This window comes from Perca fluviatilis, chromosome 15 (assembly GCF_010015445.1).
Source record: "Perca fluviatilis chromosome 15, GENO_Pfluv_1.0, whole genome shotgun sequence".
In the NCBI taxonomy this organism is placed as follows: domain Eukaryota; kingdom Metazoa; phylum Chordata; class Actinopteri; order Perciformes; family Percidae; genus Perca; species Perca fluviatilis.
Genome location: NC_053126.1, coordinates 10,034,532 through 10,050,277, shown reverse-complemented (window position 1 = coordinate 10,050,277; position 15,746 = coordinate 10,034,532). Strand labels below are relative to the sequence as shown.

At 42.4% G+C, this 15,746-nt stretch overlaps 1 protein-coding gene across 3 annotated transcripts; it reads right to left on the bottom strand.

Moving 5' to 3' along the window:
- Window positions 1-814: 814 nt before the first annotated feature.
- On the bottom strand, window positions 815-15,716 carry LOC120574578 (nucleus accumbens-associated protein 1). 3 transcript variants are annotated; one of them, XM_039824998.1, is made up of 8 exons: window positions 15,470-15,716; window positions 11,493-11,646; window positions 10,401-10,670; window positions 9,293-9,938; window positions 8,852-9,019; window positions 6,212-6,317; window positions 5,939-6,036; window positions 815-4,846 (listed from the first exon to the last, which is right to left on the bottom strand). In XM_039824998.1, exons 1-8 carry the CDS (start codon window positions 15,685-15,687, stop codon window positions 4,536-4,538), a joined length of 1,971 nt encoding a protein of 656 aa, XP_039680932.1. In that variant the 5' UTR covers window positions 15,688-15,716; the 3' UTR covers window positions 815-4,535. The 3 variants fall into 3 exon arrangements, with proteins under 3 accessions (XP_039680932.1, XP_039680933.1, XP_039680934.1); XM_039824999.1 differs by lacking the exon at window positions 15,470-15,716 and adding an exon at window positions 14,840-14,947 and having other exon boundaries at window positions 8,852-9,022; XM_039825000.1 differs by lacking the exon at window positions 15,470-15,716 and adding an exon at window positions 14,408-14,814 and having other exon boundaries at window positions 8,852-9,022.
- Between the last annotated feature and the right edge of the window lie 30 nt (window positions 15,717-15,746).

Sequence of the window (15,746 nt, the reverse complement as noted above, 5' to 3'; positions counted from 1 at the left end):
ACAGCAGCCAAACAGTAGCTAAATAATTCTGAAAGTGGTGCTGTACTATTGAAAATGAGTCATTGATACCTGTTCTATAACAGATTTTCATGTTTAGGAAAGGTAAAATTACCGTTTTAGATAATTTGAGGCAATATAAAGCCCTATTTCACAATCTTTATACAAAGTTGAGTTTGCTCTATACAGAGTAGAGTATGAAACATGTCAAGGAATACTGGCCTCACGAGCCAGCTGTTGTTTTAAATATGTAAAGTACTGTATATCAAGTATGAAAGCAAAAGTACAGCCAAATGAAGGCAGGAATAACTGTGTGGGTGATATGTTTGTGAAGCATGAAAGAAACTGGTCATACACGGCAGCCTCCAGGTGGGTGTACTGAAGTGTGCATGAAAAGGAACAATCAATAAGGAGCATGCATGTTTAAGCTTTTTATCTTCAGGTTTATAAAAAAAAGTGCTTACAGTGAATTACATTAAACTATTTCACAGTGAAAAGGAATTTCACCACAGAAATATACATGAAAAACTGACTTCTTAATTGAGATATTGCTGTAAATTTATTTTTTAATCTAAATTAACATTGATATTCAAACACATTATTATTATTATTTTTTTTTTTAGGTAAAAAGGGAATGCTTATTTTTTTTCAAGGCAATATCCAATTTCTTAATCAAGTTCTAGTGAAATCACTAGGAAACACTTTTCTATAACTTTATTTTTATCCCAGTGTCATGAATGAAAAGTGTATTAAAAACAACCAGACACCCAACAAGCAGCCGAACAGTTACAGCCCAGTAAAAAATGAGTCAAAGAGAAATTGTTACAAATCTTTTATTAAGATATTCATTATTTAATCCATTTTGACATTTTCTCTATGATTTGTATTTATTTATTTTACAGTTGTTAATGTGCAATTACCTTTTGATAATGTTGGGTCACAGTTACAGGGCTTTCACAAAGTTATTGGCACTTGGAACACAGAAAGAAATAGGATGAGCTTTACAGAATGTCCACTGGCGCTACAGGGTTACAGAGGGCAAGGAGCAGGGGCAAAGACATGGGCAGACCTATTACTGCTCAGGTTGTGAAGAAGCGCCGTTTCTGGGTAAATATATACCTCATGCTGCGAGTGCACAACAAACAATCTGACCTCTATGTGTGCGTCTATATATAATATACAGTATTTATCTATACATGTGTATAATCATATTTATATATGTACTGTTTAGTGACAAAAGGATCCCCATGCCGTGCAAAACCTTATCCATTCAAGTGTGTAGGTCGACATGTTTTATGAAGTGTAAACACGTTGAAAGGTACAGAAATTACAATATGCTTAGAACGTACTGAAATAAGAAGCATGGAATCTCTCTATTCTCAAATGCACATAAAAGTTAAACAAATACACTCCCACACCTATTGCAGATAATGCGGTGTGCAAGTAGTTGGTGAGCGAGGGACTTTTTGGACAGAGAACTTAACAATGACTATAGGTAAAAAACCCTGATAAGTACCAAAACCATAGTTACCCTCCGATTACACTACAATTCTACCTCTGTGAAGGACACAATCTATTAGGAAACTAAATTTAGACATTTGAACAGTAATTGGCTATTGTCATATCTGGTTTTATTTCTTTACGCAGGGACATCCACAGATGTAGTAGCCATTAGGCTAAAGAAGATATTAAGAAGGCCGAATGTCCCAAAAACTCCCTCAATTAAATTCAGAGGTCCTAGTGATTAACATGTATCTCCTTTAACTCTGTACGCAAAGTAATTATCTAAGAATCTGGAATTATAGTAGATATATTTTGAAAAATAAAAAAAATCTGAAATGACAGGTTTTTCTGTATAACATAATTTGATGTCCCAGCAAACTATTTCAGGCATTATGTTAACTTAAATATACAAATTTAAGTAGTGTGATAATTACTTCTTTTTTTAAAACATTGGGGAAAACATTAAGATGTAATTTGAGATCAACTGTAAACTTTAACAGTTAACAGTTAAAAGCCACTGAGAAAAAAAAAAAAAGTACTTATTATAATTCGGAGTTAACGACCTAAAACCACTGCTTTGCCTTTCTCTGAAACACATGAATAATCTTGTGGAAGTGAAACATGACACCAGCTGCATGAAGGACAGGAAGCACAGCAGTCTTCAAAGATACCGGAGAGGTACGTTCGTGGGGGAGGGGTGATCATGTGGCATCTACAGTCAAATGCAGAGCTTACTGAGGTATTGTTGTCATTACCCTTTACAGAATACTTATAAGGTACTGCACTTTTGCTGTCCGTAAATCATCCAGTCAAACATTTCAGTAAACTCATCCTTTCATCAATAGTGAGAATAGGCTGAGCTTCATCTATCATGTTTCTAGTTTTTTTCTCAATAAGATTGACTCAACTGCCTTGAATAAGAAGCACCGATTCCTTCCCGGTTTTTACCCTGTACCTGTCTTCAGAAAAATACAACGTCTTTAGAAAGCCCCCTCCAGAAGGAGAAAGCAATCGGTCGTCTGCGAGAGCATTTCAGGTTGAGAACACATTCCTACGTCACACCCTATTTTCACTTATATCCATCTGAAACAGGAACAATGAATCCCTGTGCTGCGGACCTCTTACAGGTCATTCAAAAAGCTTCTAGCAAACACAAACTTTCACGTAGAAAAGAGGTCAGTTATTGACATTTTATAATCAGACGCATCCAGCAACAAAAAGGAAGAACACTTGGGATTTAACTCAACAGTCGTCTTGATTATTTACAGTAGGAATTTGTGCCACTTCTAAAACAAGAAACATGCAGACATGGGGAAAAATAAAGAAAGAAAAGACAGATTCAACCTAACAGGGTTCAATTGCTACATTTCTCAAAAGGTGCATGAACCTCTGGTTTTTCTCAATAAGGTGCAGAAACCTCCACTCTCAAGGAAGATACAAAAATCATGTTAAACTCTAAAATAAAACTGTCAGCCATTTTGCATTTCCTTATTAAAGAGGTGGTGCATTAGATACATGAATAAACGACATACTTAAAAAAGACACAAATACAGGCTCTCCTTCTTTACCAAAGAACTGTTTCCCCACACATGGATAGTACCATAAAGCCTATTTGCTTTTCAAGCAGTATTGCCTCCTCGTGATATCACTGTACCCACCAAGCTTCTGCTTATTGATTTCAAATAAAAAGGCACGTTCCAATATTCCATAATTATTATTATTTGACAGCAGTTTATTGTTCTTGTCAATAATTTCAGCACAAATAAGAAACTAGCTGAGCCGTCAGATCAATAACCTTTATATTTCTACAGGTAATTTCAAAGTTGTGGGCAAAATGTTTTATCGAAGGATGCAAACGTTGCAGGTTCACAACCTAACAAGAAATGGTTATCATAGACAACAGTCAAGCCAGCTGAATCAGTCTCTCTATTTATTTTAAGCCAAGCTGAGGATGAAATGCTTCAAATTTAGCAGTTCAACTGCTCATTCCATCCCTCTGCACTGTCAAATAAAGATAAAAATAAATGACTATGGGACTTATGATTATACTGCTTTATTATACGTCTTTTTTTGTTTAAATGCAAAAAATAGCACTTTTCCTTATTTGACAAGACCTCTTTCAATAAAACACGAAGATCTTAGAGATTTTAAAACAACCCCTTTCACTCTCTTTGCTCACACCGTTCTAGGCATGGGCACTTGTATAAATATAGTTTTGTCTTCTAAAAATATGACCATCTTTGATTACCTGTTGCCCTTTAAATTTTCTTTACAATCATCTCAGTAAAAAGCTTTCCCCTTCTCTCTGGATCACTTTTTCAGTTCGTAGACGAGAGAAACATGCTAAACATTTAGAAAACAGAGAAAGATGAGCTACATTTCTATAAGACACTGCACAGTGAAACACTCAGGTGAGATTCTCTGGTCTCGAGAGGTGATGTGGTGAAGAATACTCGCAGGATGATGAGTGGAAGATGAAAGGAGAGGAAGTAGGAAGGTAGTGTTAATGTTTATTATTGTATCTATTTTAAAATCTAGTTCCTTTTTCCTAGGCTGGAATACAAGGTGTTAGGGTTGCATAAAGAAAACTGCCACTGACGCTTACATTCAATATACTCGCCACCTCTACTCCTAGCCTGTCTATCCAGCCATCCCTTCCTCCTCAAGCTGCACTGGCAACTCCCCCCACCACCTGCATTTCAGGGAATGTATGTAATATGCAACAGTGGATGCGCTTACACACCTAAAAAAAAAATAAAATAAAAAATAAAAAAAAGACAAGGGGAGGGGAGGCAGAGAGAAAACCCTCTCACTCTCTCCCTTTCCTCAACTAACTCCATTGTACAGTCATAAAGCAAAAAATTTAAGTTTTCATGTCCTGGTTACATCAGGGTAACAACTGTTGACCCTAGCAGTGTAGTATAGACAGTCAGATGTGAGAGATCAGCGTTGGCCAAAGAGTGAGGAGGCAAGCAGAACTGGGGAATACTTGCATGTGTGTCACCAAATTTCAACTTTTTCCCCGCACACAATGTTCAAAATAACGGTCCTCCGTCCCCGCCCACACCTGGTAGCGATTCACCTGAAGAGCCCCCCGACTCCATGCCGGCACCGCCGGCGGCCTCCACGGAGGCCGAGTCGAAGGCTGGGTCCGCCCCCAGGGTGTCGTCTTCCATTTTGACGCCGTCGGGAAGGTAAGCGGTGTAGGCGTCGCTCTCGGCCATCAGTAGCTTCAGCTTGGGGATCCAGCTCTTGCGGACCACACGTCGGGCGTTGGTGCACATGTCGGCTGCGATGGCATTCATCTCGCTCTCTTTGAAGCTAGTGGCAAAGTTCTGGCAATAAACTGACATGAAAAAGGAAGAAAAAAAAAAATGAGTTTATTATGCTGTGACCTACGCCTAAGACGAGAAAGGAAGCTAAACAACAGAAACAATGGCCATTGGAAATGTTTTTAATGTCAAGCAAGTGGAATACACATTACTTGAGGCTCGATTAAGCTGAAATTATACTGTGCATGCGCGCGAGTGTTCGCGTGGCATACATGTAGTCATCAGAGGGTATATGTGTAGGCTCTGTGCGGATGTCTGTGTACTGCCAATTCTTTGTGACAGGGCAGGCTCATGACACAATGTCGCCTACTTGCGAGGTGCAAGGAGAATTTCAGCAGCCTGAAGTATCACAGCTCACACTGCAACAATTTTCTGGTCAATTTGGGATTACATCCCAAGATTGGACTGTACTTGTAAAATCCTTAATCATCTGAAGGACATCAGAAATGTCCTACATTCATACACACTTCCGTTGATGTTAACAACAAATACTGTATAACCATGGATACAGGGAATACGGGAATTTTAAGAGCGATAATGTCCTGCAGATCAGAAAAGGCACGGACACCGATTTGTAAATGTAAATGGAGCAGCTGATCTCTTCGACCATGTCCTGCTGCCTTTCTCATTTCACTAATGCTATGTAGGGAAATGTGTTCATCTTCACAAAGCAAGACCAAACTTCACTGAGCACTCAGGAGTTACACAAGTTAGCTTTTCTCATAAATGTCTGAACACCATTATCACCTACATACAAGCACACAAATGTGAACATAGTTGAATGTTGCTCTCTAGTGGTCACTGTGGGTTATTACCTAATGATAATCACAAGGGTGCAGTAGGTAGCAAGTAATCTCCCCTTTGCACTTTACTTCAAAAGTAGACTAAAAACAGACTTGTTTCACTGTTAAATGAACTGAGACATGCAACAGCCAATCATTAAATTCAGCAACAACGTTCTATGCAATATGCATATAGTATATGTAAAATATGAATGTATGTACAGTACATTCCCCTCTATCTGAACCCATCTTCACAAGCAAATGTGCAAATTGTTTGCATGCTTGTGGACAAACACCCACGGAGTGAAAAACATGCACGCTCACATTTGACCGCATGCAGAACTCTGTTGTCCAGGGGCTTGCGGCTCGGGTCGTTGGTGGACGAGCGGATGCCTGTTCCACAACTGTTGGCCAGAGTATTCCTGATGCATCAAAAATAAGAATGAGTTGCACAGAACAGAGGAAAACAAAAATAGTGTTATCCCTCTAATGCCAGCAGATAAAAACAAATACATTAATCTCTATATTAAAATGAAGCTTTTGCCAACTTTACATGAAACGCTTGCAGAAATAGACCCAGAGACAAGAGGAACAAACCTGTCAAAGAAGGCAGCCAGCAGCCTCCTAAGCAGCACCTTGTGTCTGGTCCCCGCGCTCACATGACAGTTCATTAGCTGGGCTCGCGATATATACACAGAAGTACCTGCAAAGAATGCACATGCAATGAATTAGAGATGCACCGATTACAACTTTCTAGGCCGATTCCAATTTTCATTGATTTTAGCCGATTCCGATTTCATTTTTTCTAACCACTTTACAGCACACGCAAATATTTATTTTCTATCTTTTCTTTGATATAACATTTTGCACAGAATATAGAACATTTTTGGAACAGATAATGGATCACTATACAATAGAACTATATAAATACTCCTGGTGTGGGAAATTCACACGCATCTAAAGTGCAATGTTACAACCATTTCCTTCTTTTCACATCAAATATCCAACTAAAAAAATGTGATTTGGGTTTTTGGTGTCGTCTCTACACGCCCTACTTTTTCCTTGCAGGTGTTGCATATTGCAAACTTGTTGTCTTCTGCACACACGCTGAAGAATTTCCAAACAGCTGACGAGGTTCCTACATGTGCGAGAATAGCGCGGGCACGCGCTTCACACTGCGAGCGGGTACGCGCACACGGCGGAAAAGTTGAGAGAAAGGAAAAAAGAGACTGTGCTGTCGCGTCCGTGTGTGTGTGTGTGTGTGTGTGTGTGTGTGTGTGGTGTGTGTGTGTGTGTGTGTGTGTGCCCTTGAGAACTGAAACTCGTTTAATTGATGTTGTCAGTTAATTGTAGCGTTGACCGGCATGAAATCGGCATAGGTCAGACTGACCTGCCGGTCGGCATTCATGGCCAAGCACGTGAAAACCGGCCAATTCCGGTCACCGGCCGGTCTATCGGTGCATCTCTACGATGAATATCAACAAACAAATGAACCGCCAAACATCATCAGTACTTCGTCTCGCTTTAGGACACGACTGATTTGTTCAAGTTGAGATTTTGTAGGTTGGATACTAGGCTCGGATCGTATATCGGTTATCAAAGGGATAATCAACAATTGTTTTTCATGCGCCGATATTAAAGGCAATATTAACTAACTTACTATCAGAACTAAGATGTTAAAGTATGTTATAATAACAACCTCTAGAATGTGCGCCCTACTGTGCATTCATTGGGTGTGGCTCAGTCCGTGGGGAGTTGGGTTGGGAACTGGAGAGTCGCTGGTCCAAGTCCCCGTACGGACCGAAGTACGGAATGGACTGGTAGCTGGAGAGGTCCCAGTTCACCTCCTGGGGAATGCCAAGGTGCTCTTGAGCAAGGCCCTGAACCCCCCCCCCCGCCCCTAAATTATTATTAAAAAATTAATTTAGAGAGGTTTTCTGTGGTGCGGCATGTTCGCCCTCTGAGCCCCGTTAATCAGCACAAGTGAATTTGAACCCAGTTTATCATGTCTTTTCCATGGATCTAACCAGCATCTCCATTCTCTAAATGCCTGCTCACCAAAACTTAGCTTGGCGCTCCATAAGCGTAGTTAACGTTAGAGAAATGATTAGCACTGTGAAATTAGTTAAAATAATAAAGTTAAAAACGGAACGTGACGCTGTGATGTTGTCACACCCAGCAGACACACAGACTTGGAAAAAGGGAGCCGTGGTTTGAATAGCGAAGACATTTCTATTACATAGATTTTTTTGTTGTTTAAATGTTTAAATATTGTAAATAAAATCGTCACACAGAAATATTTCAAAGCCCTGTCAAGACGCTGAGCCACGCTGCCGCCCAAAAATAATCGCCCAACCCTATCATATACAGTAATGCTAAATCATGAAATCTTCACTTTAAATTACTGGAATGTAAATGAGTATTTGATAATCTAGTGGCAAGTCTGATTCATATCAAACATTGCAGCTGTAGGTGGAGAGCGAGGAGGCTGTGGTTTGGGGACATGTCATAGTTAAGAGTTTTGCTTCTTGCTATTTCTTTTCTGTTTGTTCTGTTTATTGCTCTATATTGAATTTACATCTGTGTCACAGGTTTCATAATGGGTCAAGTTTAGTCATTTTAATATTATTACGGTATGCACAATAATTTTTTTTTTGGCATTTGTGCCTTTTTTTAATTTTACTACTACCTACCACCTTTTCTTTCTTTATTCATGTCTCTACAGTTCTCACAGTCACACACACTGCATTGAAAGGTATGTAACCCAGCCTGTGCGCACACGCACACACACACACACACACACACACACACACACACACACACACACACACACACACACACACACACACACACACACACACACACACACACACACACACACACACACACACAGTCAAATGTGCAGTACTGCCATGTAATCTCCATGCCAAGGCCAGTCATTTGAGGACAGCTTCCACTAAATATGTGTATACATATCATTGTCATTTGCCTTGCCAGATCCCTTGAATCAACTAACATTGGTATTGGTATATTGCCACATGTATATTTTTATAGCTCCAGTGTATGTTTCTCTAATATAGACATATATATATCTTCCAAATGTTTAAAGGACCTTTAACACTTAGAAAAACAAGTCATTGAGCATTTTAACAGCTCCTCTAAAACTCTCTCCTATAAAAGTCTGTCTTTTGAAAAGACCGGTTTCTCTGAGAACACACATGCACACACAAAACATACCTGAGACTAACTCTAGTTTCTCAGCAGGGTCCCCTTCCTCGTACAGTTTGGGATGACAGCGGTTGCCTATCTGAGCAATGAGTTCTGCGGGGAGACATGTAAGGTCTCTGCCTCGCATCCGACCCCGTGTCTCTGTGTGGTCTGGTAGAGCCTCAACACGTTCACCAGCTGCTGGAGAAAAACAATACTGCAAAATTAGAATAGAACTATATAGGGTGCAGTACCCTATATAGGGTGCACAGTAAAATGCCTGCTAAAACAGGAAAAACACCAGGATTACTATTAAATCCATTGAAATTAAATAGGAAATCTCAGCAGAGAAGGCAAAAATTATTTCACTCTCACCGAAAATAAAAGTAGGCGTAAACATTAGACTGAGAAGATGTACTTCTCAGTCTTTCAGGTGCATTTACAAGTACTACTCTGTCTCATGTCCATTACCTGCTGCTCCCATGTTGAGCATGCTGTACATGGTATACATGTTGCAGATTTGCCGATACTGCTCTTCAGCACATTCATCTGTCCCCTCTTCCTCTTCTTCATCATCATGGTAGCTGATGGGTGAGTCACTGGCGTAGGTGCTCAGGGTGCCGGGGCTGGCGCCCTCCGACATGCCGAGGCCTGCTGCAGAGCTCCCGTTGGTGCCGGCACTGCCACTAAGCCCGCCACTGGCCACCATGCCCGCCAGGCTGGTTACGTTGGCACCCATACCCATGGCCAGTCCGAGGGCTCCGGGGCTCTGAATGGCACTGCCCCGCACCGCCTCCTGGGAATAACGGGCTGCCTTCCTGGCCCCACCGCCTCCCCCTGAGCCTACCCCGCCTCCATCTCGGCTGCTGCCACCCTCCCACAGCCGCTTGGCGACAGGAGTGCAGACCACTGAGTACGGGGTGGCCGCTTCCGGCTGGCTAGCGGGCTGCTCTGTCTTCACTCGCGATACCAGAGGGAGCGGCGTCAAGCAAGAGGCAGGCCGGCCTGCACTGTTACTGGTCTGCGTCACAGGGCTCTGGGGCTCAGAAGGTGGGGGCTCAGAAGGTGGGGCCTCCTCAGCGTGCAGGCCCTGGGAGTCGCAGCTGGGGGAGGAGACCTAACAAAAAATGAATGTATATATATATATATATATATCAACTTTGTGTCAGCATACATAAAACACACTGATGTACCAACAAATGTTTTTGCTCGTAGGGTTTTGCCACGCTGGTGGCTGGGACGAAGGATTGTCAGCCTGTCCGTCCAACAGCATCTCAAAAACCATTGGCTAATTTCCCTTCACATGTTGTATGATTATTTATTTATTTATTTATTTATTTATTTATTTATGTTTTCAGTAAATGATTCCCTAGTTAGAACCATCGTCACACTATAGTTTGACTTCCACCATCACTTTTGACTATGAGGCAGGTTGCCCTTAAATTTCCTTCATGCATACATGCTCGCCTGCAGATGAACCTTTCAATTTTTGCCTTTTCAAACTCTGAGCACAATATACACATTTCAATATTGTTCCAACTGGAATAGACACTTTGTTTTAAACACATTTCAGCCTTACCTTTAGGAAGAACTCAGTGCCTTTTTCCATGATCTGTTGGATCTGCAGGAAGCCTGCAGTATACATTAGGAGAAACTGGTCCCCCACTGTCATGCTGAGACGGCCTGTGTAGCAGAAAGACAAAATCTGCTGGAAGCTCTGGGGCTGCACAGCCGACGGGAGCTCCACTATGTTTGGGCTTGTCTCATTGCTGCTACCTCCTCCACTATTGCTGCTGCTGAAAAGGTCCCGGAAATAAGAACTGCTAGCAGCCAGCACAGCTCGATGGGCCTGAGACAAAAGCAGATAAGAAGGCGACACATTAGAACTTTTAGAGTGGTGCAAAGTTAATATTCCGCACAAGAACTTTAACCAAATAAAATATATTTGGAACTTGAGAAAAGTGTAAATGACATGGTTCTGTTTCCAGTCATTTATTTGTGTATTTGTTAATAGGTCTTTAATATATGAATCCTAAAATACTATTTTGAACTTCTCCTAATGTTCTTGGAAAGAAAGCCATACTTTAATAAAAAAAAAATAATAATAAAAAGGGACAGCTCTCCTACTTGGGGTCATTAAAATATTGGGACCTAAAAAAAAAAAAGGTTACAGGGCAGAAAAGGTTAAGAAAATCCAACAAAGACTCAGGGCATTTAAATTGGGGGCAATCTAACCCATTACCTTTAAAGGCTAAGTGGGAAATTGCATGCAATTAAAGAGGTCCAGTTGTCAAGACTACAAGAAATGATTTAACTAAATCACCCAACCTTTAGCCAGAGAGGAAGAATTTAGCTCAATATCTCTCAAAATTATACTAGGATGAAATGCTCTCTGTGAAAGTGTATCATCATTCCAGGTTGGTCGATCCACCCCAGATACAAAAAAGAAAAACGTTCCGATGTCTGCCCCGTGCCCCCCCACTTTCAGACTGTCCAAACAGCACTTCTTTTGAAGTATACTGGCATTCCATCCTCCATGCAACATGGCTGCCATGGAGCCCCAGGGCTAATTGTTTACACCCAAGCTTTAACTTCTCTAAATATAGCCTTGACTTTAAATAGAAAGGTTAATTTCCATAATAAAAACAGTAACTCGCCGTCTCATCAGTACCTTGAAGGCATGGCCCTTGACCACCACAGAGACATCGCAGTAGAGGCCCTGCAGCCGCTGCTCATTCAGACACTCTAAAACATTGTTGCCAAAGTTTGGGATCGCCATCTGGAGGGTCTGGGCCATGGTGCGCCTACGCACACCACCAAAGGGTCTTGTTGGGAAATAAAAGAGAGACAGAAGAGAGAGAATGAAACAAAAAAGCGGAGAAAGAAAGAGGAATGACACAACAATACATGACATTTAAACCCCATCCACACAAACTATGTGTATTAAACTGGTTAACATACAGGAGGTTACATGGAAGTATCAGACTCTTGCCGTTTATACCTTGAGTCATTAGGAGTAACGTGTAGGACTCCTAATGACTCCTACTTTTAGGGGTCATTGAAATATTAGGACCTAGAAAATGGTTACAGGGCAGAGAAGGTTAAGAAAATACAACAAAGACTTTTTAAATGTTTAAGTTGGGGCCATTTGGAGTAGGAGTCGTACAAATTACTCCTCAGCAGGCTTTTGATTGTAGTGTTTACACTGCTTTAACCAGAGCAGGGTCATTGTCCCAAGTGGTATAAAATGGGCAGGCCCATTCACAACAATGACAAAAAATGTGCTGTGTCTTTGGTGTGAGGAGGGTATCAGAAGGCAAAGTGGGGAGGAGGTGTAATGTAACAAGGCTGTGTTAAAAGACAGAAAGCTCGGGGAGAACAGACCTAAAACAAAACAGGTGAGGAATGCCAGACTCTTACATTAATGGACACAATAAAATGGCTGACAGTCTTTCACAGGGACACAGTAATACCAAACATAAACTTTTTTTTTCTTACTACTAGGCTAAATTTGTAATAATGAAGCACTCTAGAGAAAAGAATTCCTGAATAACCATTCTATCCCTTGGCATATCCAATTGACATAGACCACAAATATTTCTTCACACAGTCCTACTGAAGGCGTTTGGCAGGCTCACAGGACGTTGATATTTCAAACAAAGTTTTGTTGAAACCGCCATGGATAATGTGCATCGCATTAATCCTATAAGTCACTTTGGCCTCGCAGTAGTGGTTATTGCCAGGAGCGGGCACAGTAAAAGCCTTTTTATTTTCTGTCTTCTATGAGCTATTAAAACAGATAACTGGGTCATGGTCCGTTATTCTATGTTGGAAAGTGTGTGGCCTAAACAAAAACCACATAGCATGTTTCCATTCACTTCTCTAAACAGCCAAAGACAAACATACCCCCTTACTATGCATCTCAATGTTGAATTAAAAACAAGTTCCCTCTGCTGTGCTGAGAGGTTATGAACACTGTAACTGCTTGATTCTTTGAGAAGGTTTTGTATTCAGTGTCAGGATATGTAAAGACACCAGATATTTTCTTTTACGTTTTAGATTTGTAGCCATGACCTCATTCTATACAATAGCTTGGGGAGAAATCTACTTTTCAGTACAGGGACTCACATGTATACGCATTGTATGCCCTCTGTACCCACAAGCACTATATAACCTCCACAAATACAGCTAGGAATACAACAGACCCATTGATAAGTGTACGTGACATTGCATTGGTCATAAACCTTTACTTAAAGCAGAATACTAGTCAGAAGTGTTTTCACATATATCCACACAGATGAGTATACAGACCTAGATAAAGCTGCTTTTCACACAGTTGCTTTACCACCTCAAAGTGTTTCATGAGTACAAGCTGTGCACACACACACACACACACACACACACACACACACACACACACACACACACACACACACACACACACACACACACACACACACACACACACACACACACACACACACACACACACACACACACACGTAGATACATACCAAACAAAGACAATCTCTGATACTGTGAGAACAAACTGATTGAAGCCCACCCTGTAAGAGGCACACAACCAACTTTGGTGTGACTGACTGACGAGGGCTGGAGTGAGCCGCCCCATCATATCCAAAGCCTTTCATTTGGGACCTAGCCAAGCTCCAGGGTAAAGAGAAATGCTCTCTTTGTCTCTGTCTCACTCAAGCTCCCTCTCCCTCATACTAAAACACAGATGCGCACACACAAACTCAAACAAACCCACAAAAGGCACACTGAGTCACACACAGACATTAGACAATACTGCTTGTTTACAGTTTGGCGAGCCGCAGTAAGCACACATGCGTGCACATAAAGACACAAACACAGGGCTGAGAGCAGGGTGTGTTTGCACAGTTTGCCCTGACAGTGAAAGAGAATGTGATGTGTGTGTGTGTGTGTGTGTGTGTGTGTGTGTGTGTGTGTGTGTGTGTGTGTGTGTGTGTGTGTGTGTGTGTCTTTATGCAGCAAGGATGGGCAGTGAGGCCTGCAGCGATGAGAGGGATCATCTCAGGTCCTTATTCCGTTAAATAAATAGAGTGCAGCAAAGTGAACGAGTGAAATTCACCCTAATTCACCCCGTGTCTTATACCAACCAGCCTGGTGGGGAAAGTAGGTCAAACATACAAACATAAGGGCTATGTTATGATGGGATGGCTATCAACATATTTCAGAACTTGTCCGACTACTTTCCAATTGATCCACTTCTAAAATTGAAAGAAGCATTGGCTCTGACTCTGCTGTGTGGGTGATTACTGTGGAGTCATTGGTGCAGTCCCTCTATAGGCATTTCCTGGTTCTCATGTGCCCATGCCTGCATGGCTGTGCTTCTCCTATCAAGTCAAGTCATACGTAGGCCTGATTTGTGGTTGGATCCTGAATATAAAGCAGCACATACATTAAAGCGTCTAAACTTCTCAACTCCATATTACTGAGGCTGTACCATGTGAGTGTTCCCGACTATAGTGTGCCTCTGTACAGAAAATGTTTAAACGGGACAGAATGCCGGGTAATGGGGAACAGATAAGGAGCTCGTTAACACACCGCGCCGTGTGCCAGTCTACCCGCCGGGAGTGCTCCACTGTCTGCTGGCACCGGAGCCGGGAGGCGACGGCGGGGGGGCGACACAGGATGGCAGCAAGCCCCGGTGATACCCGGGGTGAGGGCGACGGTGTGTTCCTGTTTACGTGCGGTCAAATGGCATTCAAGTTTATTCATCTTAACCATCTTCAGCAGATTAGGCGGTCGTAGTTCGTCCCCCTTTCGCTCTTGTGGCTGACAACGCTGAAAATGTTTGATGCTCTCTCCCATCCGCAGCAGGCCTGTAGAGGTAGCTAATGGCTAAGCTAACGCTACTGTTAAATATTTTGGGTTCGCCTCGGCGCACCATCCACCTCATGCACACTCAGCTCAGCAGCACAATGTCAAGCATTTCCGCTATAGTCCACACACTTAATATATAAACAAGACACTTACTGCCTTGCGGACGAGGTAGCTGTGCTGCGACGCCGGTTGTCAAGCCCAAATGTTGCTTATTTAAATATTTTGGTGATGGGGGAAATCGCTCCCCCTGCCATTCTCCATTCTACCGACATCAACAGGTCATCCCAGGACACGCAGCAGCTGAGGGCGAGCCAGACGGAACCAGTGCGGCACGGAGCGGGGGGTGGGAGCATAACAAGGCACAATTCTTATAACCGGCGCTCGCAAGAGCAGCCGTGCCAGAAAACCTGACTGGCATCACATTGTCGCATATTTGAGAGAAGAGCTGAAATTAACCATTTGACTCCAAACATTGCACTCTACGCTGATAACAGGATACATTTAACGGAAAAGGCTGGAACGGCTAAAGAAAGTTTAGGACTGTGCCAACTTATACCCTTCCCCTAAGCGGCATATAGGCCTAACGTTACTTATCCCAAACTTTGATTGTCCCGTGGCGTATCTACTGGCTGTTCGCCATCAACCCAAATCCACGGCGCTAACTAAGGACACCGGTACAGACCCCTCTACCCCCTTCTCTGCCGCCGCCGCCACTACCACCACCGGTGAAACCTTAGACGACCCCGGCATGACGCCTCACACAACGGCAGGCAAGACACTCACCCCCTCGTTGGGAAGTTAACGCAGAGCGTTGGTTTAAAGGAGGAGACGCAGCGATCTCTCTTCCCGTTTTCCCTTGCTCCAGGCAGCCATTCAGTGTGAGCTAAACGCCGATAGCAGAGCCATCGAGGCTGATACAGTATCCCAGGGGATTGCGGAACACAGAGCCACTGATCGCACGGAACATAAGAGGAGGAAGACAAGCATGACGCGCTCGTCATTCAATCGGATGATCGTTTCGAGAGCAGCCTCAATTTGGGAAGACCTATCCCACGGCGTA